The sequence below is a fragment of the Molothrus ater genome, chromosome 5 (assembly GCF_012460135.2).
Source record: "Molothrus ater isolate BHLD 08-10-18 breed brown headed cowbird chromosome 5, BPBGC_Mater_1.1, whole genome shotgun sequence".
Classification (NCBI taxonomy): Eukaryota; Metazoa; Chordata; class Aves; order Passeriformes; family Icteridae; genus Molothrus; species Molothrus ater.
In genome coordinates this window covers 45,239,224-45,253,372 of record NC_050482.2, presented here as the reverse complement: position 1 = coordinate 45,253,372, position 14,149 = coordinate 45,239,224, and the positions used below count along the sequence as shown (strand labels likewise).

The 14,149-nt window shown below is 34.6% G+C and overlaps 1 protein-coding gene across 1 annotated transcript in view; it reads right to left on the bottom strand.

Moving 5' to 3' along the window:
- Positions 1–14,149, bottom strand: part of CFAP54 (cilia and flagella associated protein 54) — a 128,231-nt gene that overhangs the window by 14,493 nt on the left and 99,589 nt on the right. Inside the window, exons 58-67 of the mRNA XM_036401171.1 lie at positions 10,960–11,062; positions 9,469–9,607; positions 8,401–8,558; positions 8,020–8,205; positions 6,676–6,802; positions 6,219–6,371; positions 5,083–5,188; positions 2,445–2,550; positions 1,619–1,708; positions 933–1,074 (exon numbers count right to left, since the gene is read on the bottom strand). Coding sequence (XP_036257064.1) covers positions 933–1,074; positions 1,619–1,708; positions 2,445–2,550; positions 5,083–5,188; positions 6,219–6,371; positions 6,676–6,802; positions 8,020–8,205; positions 8,401–8,558; positions 9,469–9,607; positions 10,960–11,062 — 1,310 coding nt within the window. The remainder of the gene's footprint in view (positions 1–932; positions 1,075–1,618; positions 1,709–2,444; positions 2,551–5,082; positions 5,189–6,218; positions 6,372–6,675; positions 6,803–8,019; positions 8,206–8,400; positions 8,559–9,468; positions 9,608–10,959; positions 11,063–14,149) is intronic.

The window sequence follows — 14,149 nt, the reverse complement described above, 5'->3', positions numbered from 1 at the left end:
GTCACTTGTCATAATTGAAATTAAGTCACTGAACCAAAATCACTACCAATGGTTTTCTGTTTAAAAATAAACATGAATATTTTGCCTTAGTGTTTATATAACATCTAGCACTCATTATCTCAGAATTCCTAGTTTCACTGCTGAGGTTTTTTGTAGATCAAAAACTTCCATTTCATCAACTCCTTTAGCTGAAAAATAAAAGCAGAATTTAGAAATAAACCAGACAAGGTTCTACCAAGCTATTGGAAGCGTATGTAAATAATAATCCATTGGATTGGAAAGACAGTGAAAGTTTTCTACTGACTTTGACTTTTAGAAGACAGTACACAGGCAGAAAACTTTGCAAGAGTTTGAGTTTGTCAGTTTTGGTGGGTTTTGTTGTTTGTGGTTTTGTTTTTATTTTGTTGGTTGGGTTGAGGTTTTTGGGGAATGATGCAGGGAGAGAAGCTATTCAACACCAAAATCTCTTTGCAAAATCAAGAGTAAAACTGAAACTCTCCAAGGGAATGCTAATATACCTAGGGATAAACATCAGTTATATGTCAATGTTTGGGAAAAAAATAAAAACAGTGATGATGGATAAGAAGGCCAATATCTACTTTATATGTGTGGGGAAGTCCTGTAACAAAGGACCATCCAAAATTATGGCAGTATGTGCACTCTACTGTGGTTCTTTCTGAACCACAGTATGCAAACAATGAATTTTTCTTAAAATAATGAACACATGCACAGGCTGATATTTAAAGACTTATGAAGTCTCTACTTAATATTTTGTATTGCTATGCATGATGAGACTTTTACTTTTACTTTCCAAAGGTGATATATAATTTTTCATAAATTCAAACAAGATATTAAATGTATTACTAGATTACATGGCATATATAGCTTATTATTTGTTTAATTTTCTGATATTACTAGGTATAAAGCAATACCAGATATGAAATCTCTGTACGAAGAAAAAAGATCCATAGAAGCAAATTCTGGGATTTTTTGTTGTACTTCATCGTTCATGTTCAGGTCTTTAACACTCTTCATTCCAATTAACAGCTGAGAAGCAATCATAGCTTCACTGACCTAAAAATAACAATAACATTTATTTTATTCAGGACTCATTCACTACAAAATTTATATAGATTTTAATATCTTAGAGTAGCAAGATGAGGACAAAAAATTAATTATTCAACATACTATATTTTTAAAAGTTAGGAAAATATTGTATTTCTTTCTGACATAAGGTACACATTATATCAAAATTAATCATTTCTGCTGAAAGCTTCATTACTACATACTGATTTCAAACCAGATATCCTCATCTGGATGCCATTGGTATGTATCCACATGTCAAATACATGTGAACACTTATCAAGTCATGTGCCATTTTATTTGCACTGAATCAAAGTTAAGGTAAGCAGAGTCATATCTCTCCAAGAGAGATTAAATGCATTATTCAGTGGTCATTTTAATTTTATTAAACAAGACCTGTGCCAGAAATTTCAGGAAACCTTAACACTCTTGTTTGCATTGCCTTATTTGCTTGTGTAAGTAGAATAAGATGACATGTAAAAAAAAAAACAAAACCTAAAAAATAAAAAATACCTCTTCAGAATATTGCACCAACCTGTGAAGCTGCTCTTATTGCAATCCAGGCTTGTGCTTTGTACACTTCTGATTTCATAGCCTCCTCAGAAGCCCGATCTTCAGAATAGGTCTAAAAATTATATGCCAGTTCATAATCAGGATTCTAAATATATTACAGTAAAATATATTCTAAACATAGAAGAAAGTCCTCCAACTTATAAAGTAATTGTTTTATTTCTAAGTTGTAAAAATTGGCATTGAATGTAAATCCATGCATTAAATGCTAAAAACAACAACAAAAAATCTAGAGCATACTAATTGGTTGCTCCTGGAAAAAGTTTTCTCAGAGCAGCTTATACTATGGTCATTACTGTATACAGTGTTGCTATCATATTCCCCTTTTCTGAATCTTAATAACCTCTTTTCTCTAATGCTACACATTTTGCTTTCCGTCTATGGCTCGTAGGAACTTTCATGTGATTAAAGACACTTCTATTTCTCATGCTGTCATTCATATTTGTACAGAAAAATTGAAATTTGATATAGTTAGCATTTAAAAAAAACCAGGTTTGAATGTTAAGTACATTTTCCAAGGTACAAATTAATTTGTACATAATGGGAAATGAAAACACTGTCGGTTCTGTGTCTTCCTATTTTATATAGAAAACTATTTTAAATATTATTCAACAGGAGAGATAACATCAAACAAGATCAAATTCTATTATATGGTTTCTTTGTGTGATTTTTCTAGGAGGACTCTTAGTTTCAGTATGATATATAAGTTGCTGCAAATAATAATATGGCAAGGTGCACAAAACATATTTCCTGTTTTGAAGAGGCCCCTGCCCAAATGATAGAAAACATACACTTAATTTGGAACGCACTGAATTATCTGTCTCTGATTCATCCTCATTACTTTCAGCAAAACGGAAATAGGATAGTGCTATTTCGAGGTACGACCGTCTTACTAACCTGTAAGAAACAGCATACAGAATAATCAGCTTAACTATCAAAGTAAGCATTACAGTGATAAAATCTGTCTCCTGCATAAGACTAGCTAGATACCTCACCAAATAAAGCATTCATCCAGCCCCCATCATCTACTTTAAGTGCAACTTCTTTCAGAAATTTAGGAATTCACAAGTCCATGGGTTCCTGTTTTAAAGTGAGTCTAAAACATCTCTATGGTGGGCTTAACAAATAACACCTTCATTTAACAGTACATCAAATATAGTTTTCATTATTTGAAACAAATATTCCATAAATAAATTGCAAATGTTTAGTAAGAAAACGCTAATTCTGCAAAGGAAGTGATCTTCCCATACTGTTTGTCTTCCTTGCTCAAGTTAAGGCATTTATCCATTGCCCTGCTTTCCCTGAAACATAGGTAGCTGAATTTGGATATCAATCAAATTGGGTGCTCAGTCAAACTCTCCCAAGGATCAGCAAAAATACCCACAGTGACCAAACCAGACTTTTGTTTCCTAACTGGGCTAGGATACTAACCTTCTTAGTTTTGACTTCTGTACAGGAATGTTTCTCATTTTCAGACAGTGAAAATGTGAAACATTTTCATCATCAACATCTCAGCTATCCCCATTCTCCTCCTATGTCTCCTTATCTTTTCAGTGATTTTTACAGTAGTATTGTAAACTTAGCAAAAATCATAGAATGGTTTGGATTGGAAGGGGCCTTTAAAGTTCATCTAGTCCCACTCCCTGCAAAGAGCAGGGACTCTTCAACCAGATCAGGTTGCTCAGTGCATCCTTCAACCTTATCTTGAATGCTTTGAGGTACAGGGCATTTATCACCTCTCTGGGCAACCTATTCCAGTGAATCACCATTGTAAAAAATTTCTTCCCAATATCTAGTCTGAATCTACCCTCTTTTAGTTTAAAACCATTACCCATTGTCCTATCTCTACAAGCACTATTAGAAACTTTATCTCCATACTATAAGCTCCCTTTAAGTACTGAAAGGCTGCCAAAATGTCTCCCTGGAACCCTTTCTTCTCCAGGCTGAAAATTCCAATTCTCTCAGCGTTTTCTCACAGGAGAGGTTTTCCAGCCTCTCATAATTTTTGTGGGACTCCACTGGACCCGCTCCAATAGGTTCATGTCTCTCTTGTGCTGAGAACTCCAGAACTAGGTGCAGTACTCCAGGAGGGATTTCATCAAATCAGAGCAGAGGGGCAGAATTATTTCCTTCAACCTGCTGAAAATCACTATACCTGGAGAATTTCTCCAACATTTCTATTCCCTATAGGTTTATAGTCTTATGCAGATTCCTCCTGGCTCTGCAGATTTCTTCAGATCTCACTTATGAATTAACTTCCCCAAGCATAGCAACAAACTCCTGCTCACGTATTTACTATTCTGGACAGACACATATGGCACAGAGTTGGTTGTTTATATAGCACAATAAATTCCAGCTTTAGTGCAATTTGTGTAAAGCAAGATACAAAAGTCAGAGTGCTGCACAGTTAAAGACTGAGCAAACTAGCTGAAAAGATGGCAAATTCTACACTTGGATGGCAACAATTTAGTTAAATTTCTATTCTTGCTAACAAAAAAGGATGTGAGATATCAAGAAACAGCTTTAATTAAATAATACCACAGACATCACAGGGCTTGTATAAATGTCAGCAGGATGTTAAGTTCTCTAAAACAAGAAAGCCATGGTCCATTGATGTCGCTGTACATTCTTTTAGAAAGATGGTAGCAAATTAAATGAGAGTGTAGCAAATTAAACTTGCAAAACTTCACCACAGTCCATTTCTGCACCATCTTCCATCATGCTGGCTGCTTGTTGAGGTTTATTACTATGCTACTATTTCTACATTCAGAGTTCTGGTTCATTAACTTAAGTAACAGAATACCCAAACAAGCAAGGTAAATTGCTGCCTTTACACTGTCTCTAACTAGATGTGGTACATTATTCATTTAGACTGGTCAAGAAACAAAAAAACTAAAGTCCAATGTATCAGAGCTGCTTGACAGAATTTATTGGCTGTCTTGGCTCAGCTCTTCAGGCATCTTCTAGGCTGATAACTAATGCCAAAGTCACTGTCCTGATATCTGTTACAAACACATTTCCTACGCTCCTTCTGCCTCTGCTCTTCTGACTATTTCTGGCTGGTAACCTTTTCAAGCTGGATTTCTGTTATCTGGAAGGGGGCAGACCACAGCTCATCCTCCGAAATATGAATAAACCTCCTGTTTAATTGATAGCTCTGTTCTTAGTGTTGACAGATAGGGCACAAATTTGGAAATAGAACAGAAAGCTGTAACTTTTGTGAAGTGTTTAAAAATGCTTTTAAATGTTCTTATCATTTGTTTGAAATAGAATAAATATCCACTAGCTCTTCTCTATTGAAATAAAATTCTCTAAAACGTAAAAGATACTCCAGAATAGAAGTCCCAGACCAAATCTCAAAAAAATGTTTTAAAATTATATTCATGTATGATTTAAATTCTTTTCAAAGTTATATAGCTAGATTCTTACTCATATTTTTGATCATGTTGCTGGCTGAGCTTAATAGCTTCAAACAGGGTTTCAACAGCTTGAGATGACTTACTGCCTGTTTCTCTTGTTTGGCGTTTTACCTTACCTTAGAAAGAAAGACAGGAAGTAGATTTTCATGATGTTAATAATTTTTCTTCTGTAAGACCCACCCAATCTGTTTTTCCCTCCAGAAAAGTTAAACAACAAAATAAATTATCTACTCTCCTTCTGTTAAGCAAGATCTTTTCCAGTATATTTAACAGGTAATGCACAATGCTTGTATAACAATTCACAGAGTAGCTGAAATAACCAAACTCGGGAATCATAATGACCCCTAACATTTCCTGATCCCAACTAGCAGAGCATTGTGTGTGAGGAGTTAATGAGCAGGCACAGGCCTGTTCTGTGCTGTGCTGCACACATGGTGCCCCTCAGGTCCGTGTTGTGCTGGGCACATCCCACAGGATAAACGCAGCCAGCTTGCTGTAACAGAAGAGTCTGTTGGCAACATCTTCTCAGTACCTCTCTGTGAAAGTGAAGCAAGAGGTTCTTATGTGAACATGCTTTTTGTTTGACAGTAGAAATAATGAATAGCATTGTTTTCTCCCAAGAACAGCTAAAAGACGAAAATGAGTCAACTTTTTCACAGACACGTTGTGCTACACCCTGATTGGAAGCATGTTCAACACTGCACAACTTGGAATTCTCGGCCTCTGCAGTAATAGGAGATTATTTACACTGTCACATTTTTCTTTTGTTAACTCCCAAAAATGGCATTTTAAGAGATACATTACAAAGTCTTCAATGTTTTTCTGACTGGGATTCTCACAAACCAACACATAATGCAAAATAGATGGTGCAAAATATAATGTTCTTAATCTTGTTGGCCACACCCTTGGATGCCTGCTAACATACAGATGAAAGTAGCTCTAATCTAGTTTTGAAATTAATTGTAGAATAATGCATCCTGAACTCCTGTGGTGTGGTACTAAACACAGGATAGTGATCTGCATCTAGAGACATTAAGAAATGTCCAAATTTATTCTAGTTTTACAGTAAAATGTCTCCATTTTAGAGACATCATGCATAACATTCCTAGGATGGCTCTTGGGATGTACAAACAGGGGTTTATTTACCCATCTGAAAAAGAAGTTCAACTTCCAAATCTATTTTTTTTGCTGCAGCTGCTCTGCAAAGATTCAATGCTGATTCTAAATGCCTGAGAGCATGTAGCCATTGCAAGGGATGTCTTGCAGCTGTGGAAGCTACTTTTTCAGCTAATGTGCATCCTAAAAAAAAAAAGGAAACAGCTCTTTGTAAACTATTTAGTAGACAACCAATTTATGCAAAATTAAGCTAATTCCTGAGAAGAAATGCTGCTACATATTTACTGTTACAATCCAATTCTCAAAAATTCAAGTGATTGATGGATATAAATACAAAGCTATAATAGTGTTTCAGTATTGTATGATGCCATGGAGGTTTACCTAGGCCACTCAAAAGAAGCCCAAGCTACACCAACCAACCCATTCATAAAATATGGGTGAAAATTTACCAAAATTTAAAAATAATAATGAGTTGTGTTTTGCTTACCAATTTTCATTTTGACTAGGGCTAGCAAGTTAATATGTGGCAGGTAGATATTCTTCGAGGGTAGGACCAGGCAAGTCAATGTACTGTCTTCTCCTTGCCATTCAATGAGTTCACCACAATCAAAAATCTACAGGAAGAGCATGCTCAGTAAAATCAAGTTGCAGACAGCAAATTAAATAGCAGTTTAAGTAAGTCAGGTATTGCAAAACTGAAATGTCTTGAAAAGAGCACTAGAAAAGGATTCAATAATCCTGAATTCCTTTACTTTAGTGTATACTTGTCTTGCAGAAGAGTCTTGTGATGCAAAAAAACAATTTTAATGAACTCTTGATTGAATTTAGTAATTCTGGGGTTTGGTTTTTAAAAGAGAAGTCCCTAAAATCAGTCTTTTAGAAATAGATCTCACAAGTAACCAAAGCCTTGGAAAGAAACTGTCATTTCTACACAGAAATCTGACATCCAGCAAAGGCCGGAAAAGAAAGAGAAATTAGCATGTAGGGGGCCAGTCAAACCTTTCATTCACGGAGATAAGACAATGGGGAGACATTGTAAAGTGTCAAGTCACTTGAAGGTTAGCAAGTCTCACAGTTGGAAGTTTGAGTCTGAAGTGATTCATAAGATTCTTTATTACTTGGTGAAATAAATATTTCGGTGGATTAAACTTGCATTTTAGAAAATATGAGGAAAAAGAGTTTGATCTAAAAACTTTCCTCTATAACCTCTACCATGTTCAGATAAAAATGCCTATTTTTGGCTCCCAAATAGGTAAATGGTTTAGTGCTCTCACAAAGTTCATGTCTTTAAATTTATTTTTTAATTACATATTTAAATTTTTACATGGAAATTATTTCTTCATACCAATTGTAACAATTCATCAGCCTAAAATATCATGCTACTTCAAATCAATTGTCCTGATTCAAATTATTCTAAGACACAAAGCTAAGTTCTTGGATGCTTAAGACTTAGGAATTTAATGAGATCTACATTCTCCCTCAGGTGTTGAGTATGAACATGTCCTTCATTGCAAATGGGAAAAGTGAGTGTTCTGCATCTCTTTAGAAGTCAAACTACCTATTTCTTTTTTCACATTTGGATGTGTATTTTGCAACTATTCAATATTTTTAAATTCTGTGAAAACACCAGACTTCACATGTGAACATGATTGACTAGTATGGATAAAGAAGATTTGGTAAGATGAACGACTTCTTTACACTATTCTAATGTATTTAAAACTGAAGTGATCAGTTACTAGGAGCAGCCCTTCTTAATAACTGATAAAATAACTTCCAGGATAAATAATTAGGGCTGTTGGAAGGATTTGGAAATGCACCGACATGTACTCACTGCTTTAATGGTAAGCTTATGTGCCAAAACAAGCAAGTTAAATGGTTCCACTGCAGAAGAGCAATGTTCTGAGTCCTCTACTACTTGCAGTGGCAGTATGTCTGCCAGCAGAAGCAGGCTTTTCACAAAAGTCAAAGAAGCTGGCAGGGAAATAAATGTATCCTCTTGGAGTAAACCGATGATATTCTGTTTGGACACAGACAACATAAATCAGAGCAGTTACTATATTCCTGTCTATTTATGAGGACAAAGCACACAAAGTGAACAAAAAAATCTATTTTAGAGGTGCTATTTCAAACTTATTTAATACTGCCATCAGCTGTTCTGACTACACAAAAAATTCATCAGAGAAAGCAAACAGTTTTTCTTTTGTGTTCAAACCTGCAAAAGAAGTTTAATGTCTGCCACTGGACGTTTTTCTTGCAGGTCAAGAATAGCAGCTTGCACCATCATTTCAGCCTGAGTCTCAATATCACCAAAGGCTTCTGCCTCTAATATTACTTCTTTTATCACACTTCTGCGCTCAGCCACATCATTTCCTAAAAGAAGAGAACATATGAATAGTAAAAATACAATAGAAAAGGTTTTATTGTGTGTTCTACCATTCTTAAGTATTTCTACACGAAAAAGTTACAGAAAATATGACATGAATTCCACATTGCACGTGTACCATTTCATCAATTTTTTGTCAAATTTACTTTAAAGAAAAATCACTTAGTTTCTAAACAGCACTAGATGTAAGTTCATCCAAATGCATGCTTTTTATGCAAGCCACCAACATAAATATTAAGGTATTTGAGATTTGTTCAACTTATCCAAAAATCTGATTTTAGTTAAAATTGCAAAATAGTAACAGCGTGCAGAGAAATTATCCAGAACTGATTAAGTAAGAATTTGGCAAGAGACTTAGACTGATTTTGAAACTTAAGGGAGCATCAGAGTTGTTCCTAGAACCAAGGAATGAAAAACATTTTATTCATAACCAAACTTCAAAAAATGTATTTTGCAATATCTCTCTTAAAGCCTTAAAAAATTAACCTGGAACATTTTTAGGAGCTTTGTAGGGATATTTCATTTATTTGAGATATAGAAAGCAAAAAATATTTTGAGACTTTTGAAACCAGAAGTACTCAGCAACAGCAATTTTTGAAACAACCACACTTTCTTAATTACGCTAGAACATTTGAAACTTTCAGGTACAGTTATGAAAAGATAGTGACTATTAAATGAAAATTTATATAATACTTTCTGTTTTCATGTTTTAGGAGAGAATGTGCTCATAAATATATTTTACTTTTTGGATTGGATTAAGTTAACACAAATAATTGTTCAGTGACAATACAGCCCCAGATTTAATATCAGTATTTTTTAATTATGAATAAGAATTGTGACTGTATAGGTTCATTTGCCCATTATAATCCCAAAATCTAAAGTAAGAAAGTGCAGTACCTTTCTTTTCACCAATACCATGTATCTGTGCCATGAGTGCAGTCACTAACATTGCTCGACACCTCAGCCACAAATGTACATTCACGTGTCCTTGTGCTGTTACACGGGGAGGGAGTGAAACACCTTCTGTGGTGGAGTCCTATTAAGTCCCAAAAGCAAGAAAAATGTTACTTTCTGAGTAACATATTTTACTACAAACAAGGCAACAGGTCTTGTTAAATTATTACAAATATCTTACAAATAATAGCAACATTCTAAACAGAAATTTATTTGAAGGCTAGATACATATTTTTGATAACAGGAGGCCATTTATTATTTATATTTTAATATATATAAAATAATTTTTAGCACTGAATAGTAAAATACTTTTCATGTGAGACTCCATCAATATATCTATATACTATATTTTTTATGAAGAATAATTCTAAGAGTTTGGATATTTTCCACTCAAACGGGAACATTACACAAATTTCTGAGGCACATAAAAGTCTAATTTTAGAGGAGGATCAGTATCAGTTTCTGGTATCACAATAATGACTAGAAATAAATTTTTGGTTTTTGATTTCTAGTTTTTTGTGTTTCTAGTGTTTAGAAACATTAGTGTAATGTACAAAAATATTAGTGTAATGTAGTACTGCAAGTGTTTGTGAGAATGCTCAGCTCAACTCCTTGTTCTATCTTCATATATTCTAAAAACTCTTGCCCTTGCTAAAATTCTACACTCCATGTTCTACTATTTTTTTCAGCAAGCAATCACTGGACAATGCATCACCTACATCTTACTTATATAAAAAATCATCATGACTGATTTGCATTGATGCAAATGAGGAAAAAAATATCTATAGCTCAGTTACTGGCTACAGGGCCATCCCAAGAAAAGAGAGGAGCAAGTGCAGGGAGACAGAAGCCCCTGATATGCAACACAAACAGTGTTGCTTGTCCATGTGAGTCAATTTAACTCACTGTGCACTCAAGAGTGACTGTGGTGTGAGACCAACAGGCTTTCCAAAGCAGAGGTCAGAATCCCTGTGTTGGACAAAAGTCAGGTGAAATCTTGCTCCATGTGCAAGATTTCTCCACAGCAAATCTTGCTCCACAGCAATGAGGTGAAATGGTCCATCTGGCTCTTAGAAAGAGAATTCAGTTTTCAATCAGAAATCTAAAGTACCTATACTGAATAATACAAGATTTTCAACTGATAGCTATTTTTTTCACTTCCTTTTTGGTTGAGGGGTTTTAAACAAAAGATTTTCAGTGCTGCCATTTGAGAGTAATAGAAATAAAAACTGTATTCCTAACCTCATATAAATTATAATGATGATTACAGACACATTGAGCACACCTTCAGCGAGCAGGTATCCAAAGCATGTCAAAGATCATTTTTTCTCCAGGTAACTGCTATGTTCTAATACTTTGAAAATTGCTCAACACTTAATACAAAAGAGATTAATATACAAAGAAAGATAAGTTTAAACAAATATCCACACATACCAAATGCTCCCTTTCATCCTTTCCCTCTTGAAAATGTGCCACATCCACGCAAAAAACTCTGGCATCTTGGAGAAGTCGAATTGCAGAAAAAGCCAAAGCAACACTGTGGTATAGAGCAATATCATTTAAAAATACTAATTATATTTGCCACTTTATGATTTTATTAAAATAGATACTTCATTTTTTACTATGCCAGAGCTGTAAATGACCAGCTACCAACTTTTGCTTCAGTAAAACATGATTACATTCAGACTATTTTCTGAATTTGGAGGCACTGCATTATGAAAGTGACAAAAGAGCAGTAAGAGAACAAGCCTTGCCAATAGTAGACATAACCTGAAAATATTTCACTGTTAGGGTGGTCAGCATTGGAATAGGTTGCCCAGGTACATGGTGGAGTCACCATGCCTAGAGGAGTTTAAGAGACTTCTGGATCTGAGTGATACACAATTTAGTGTTTTAGGGGTCACAGTGGTGATGCTGGGTTGATGGTTGGACTTGATGAGCTCAATGATTCCATTATTTTATCAATAGCATATAACTCAAATATATCATATTCTGTTGGAGTAATCAAAACAGACTCCATTATAATTTCCAGTTACACACAGAATCATAAAATCATTTTGGCTGGCAAAGACCTCTAAGATTGTCAAGTCCAACTTTTAGAACTAGTCAAATCAGTAGATCAAGACCAACCATGGCATATCTATCTTCAGGAATAAAATCTTAGAAATCAGAAGATGTAGAAATACTGAAAATTACAAGATATATTAGGAGAGTTCTATATCATCCACAACTAAGCTTAATACCTTTCTCCTTAAAACTTTTCCTGGCTATACATTAATCCTCCTGTCAAATCCACATGGTCAAATACTCACAGGATCTTAGTAAACACCACCAAGGTGATGAGGCAAAACCTCATCAGTAAGAAATCATACGACATTGCATCTACTGTACTCCCTGCCCCATATCCTAAATTCTTTTCTGGAGTTCACTCTGAACAGCACCTTTGAAAGATAAAGACACCATTAGGACTGGTGCAGCATTTAACCCTATGTGTCAAAAAATGATGGGATTAGATCACAAAATACTGTCAGGTTTCTTAAAATATGAGCTACTGGGGTTTTCTTTTTTTGCTGTCTTTATAAGCACTCAGATACCCTCAGATAATGTTCCACTTTCATTACATGTACAAAAATGTATATCTACAGCAGCAGACTTTGTGAATACAATTATTTCATGATATGAAGACATCTGCAAAGCCATCATAGACAGAAGACCTTTTCCATACTACAAATTGTTGTCCAGAGAACACACTACTCAAAATATTCTGAGAATTGCCAAAATCAATGTCTCTTTGTATTGGTTTCTCCCAATTGCACATTTTCCTCTATGTCTTTAAATCTTTACTTTCCTACATCTTCTCTAAAACATTTTTGAGTTTGGTTTTGGGGGTTGTTTGTTTGGAATCTTTTTATAAATCTCCACGTGCTCTGCCCACAGAAACATTTTTCTAATAATTCTAAGCTACCAGAGAGTATGCCTAGCTCACTACTTAAAAGATTTTTTCAGCAGGTTAATTGTTAAAAATGTATAACCAAAGTTCCTATCTATGATGCCTTTTTTTACATAGACTCTCTTTACATAAAGACTGGCTGTTATGAAGCATATAAAAAATAGAAAAGCATTATTAACACCTTTTTACACTGCCAGAACAATGCAAAGATCTTTTAATGCAAGAGAGATTCAAGGTCTGTGTGAATTTACGGCTTTTGAGATGTTCTAGACTAATGGTTGCAAAGGCAAAGATCTTGCACCAAGAATTCTGAACAAGAGCTGTACTTCTAAATTACATACATTAATCTGTCAACATATGTATAACCACAGGATGGATAACCTCCTGTTAAGATAAGAGAGCAGCTAAAGTCTTCCTGTCATTTCTGATTCTATCCTCCTTGCTGTTTTTGTGATGCAGACCTGGATGGATTACACCAATTCAGCACAAATAGACCTCAAAGTAAGAAAGAGAACCAAAGCCATTAATATCTTGGTTTTTACATTTCAGTATTCAATCCTCATGAATCTTCTTCATCATCCCTTTACCTCAGTTTTATTCCACAAAATGAAAACAGAATAAATCAATGTTGAATTTGATGATGAGTTGCTCTCTAACAACAGAAAAGGTGAAACAGAATTTGCTTATAAAAATTAACAGAAAAATGGATAGCACAATGATGTACCCCAGTTGCTTTTTTTAAGAGTTCTCCCCTGAAACCAAGGCATCAAAGTTAAAATTACAGTGAAATCTGACTTTTCTTAAAACATTGCTTGAGATGCTATGGTTCACATCTTAAATACCTTGGAGAAGGTACAGCACCTAGAAGTAAATAGGCTATTAACAAATACTAACCTAAATTCCTCAGCACCACTGCTTGAGTTAACTGCTCTTGTCAACATTTAGCAATATTGAAAATGAGGCTAGTTTTACCTACATGTTTACACATAGATTTTCTTAGTAAAATATAGACCACAAGTCCAAAGATTGATATATCCCTTAAGTCACAATTAATTCACTTAAGCAGAGAAGTACACATTTGGTTAATTAAAAAGTTCACATTAATAGGACAGACACCATGTAAGTAGTCTCCTTGAGATCAATGGGATTAGTCCTATACATAAAGTTATTCTGAAGCATACATTTTTTTGCAAGACAAGCTTGTAATGCAGAAGCTTCCCTTGATGAAATTTTTGTGACCCTCTTTCGCTGTCAACAAGAGTGATGTATCTATATATTTCCCTTGACAAAATACACATCCTTTTATCAGCTGAATCAGAAAGTGACAAGATGATCAAAATAGAAAAGTACAGCTGACTATAACAATTTCACCACTAGGTCATTTTGCCAAAGGAGAAAAAAAAAAGATGAATTTCTGTAATATCATGCAAAGTTTGATTTCTAGGCTGGCAGGCAGGAAACATTCAGCTGTCTGAAGAAATGTTTCATTTGTATCTGAGGCAGACATATCACAGCTTCCATTGCAGTGCAATAAAAGTGCAAAATAGGTTAAAAACCAACAAACTCTAACTTTATTTTTTCATGTTTTTTTTTCCCTAATACTGACCGCTATCAATATATAAGACCCACTAAACAAAACCCATCAAAAATTTGAGAGTCACAAAAAGTGATCTA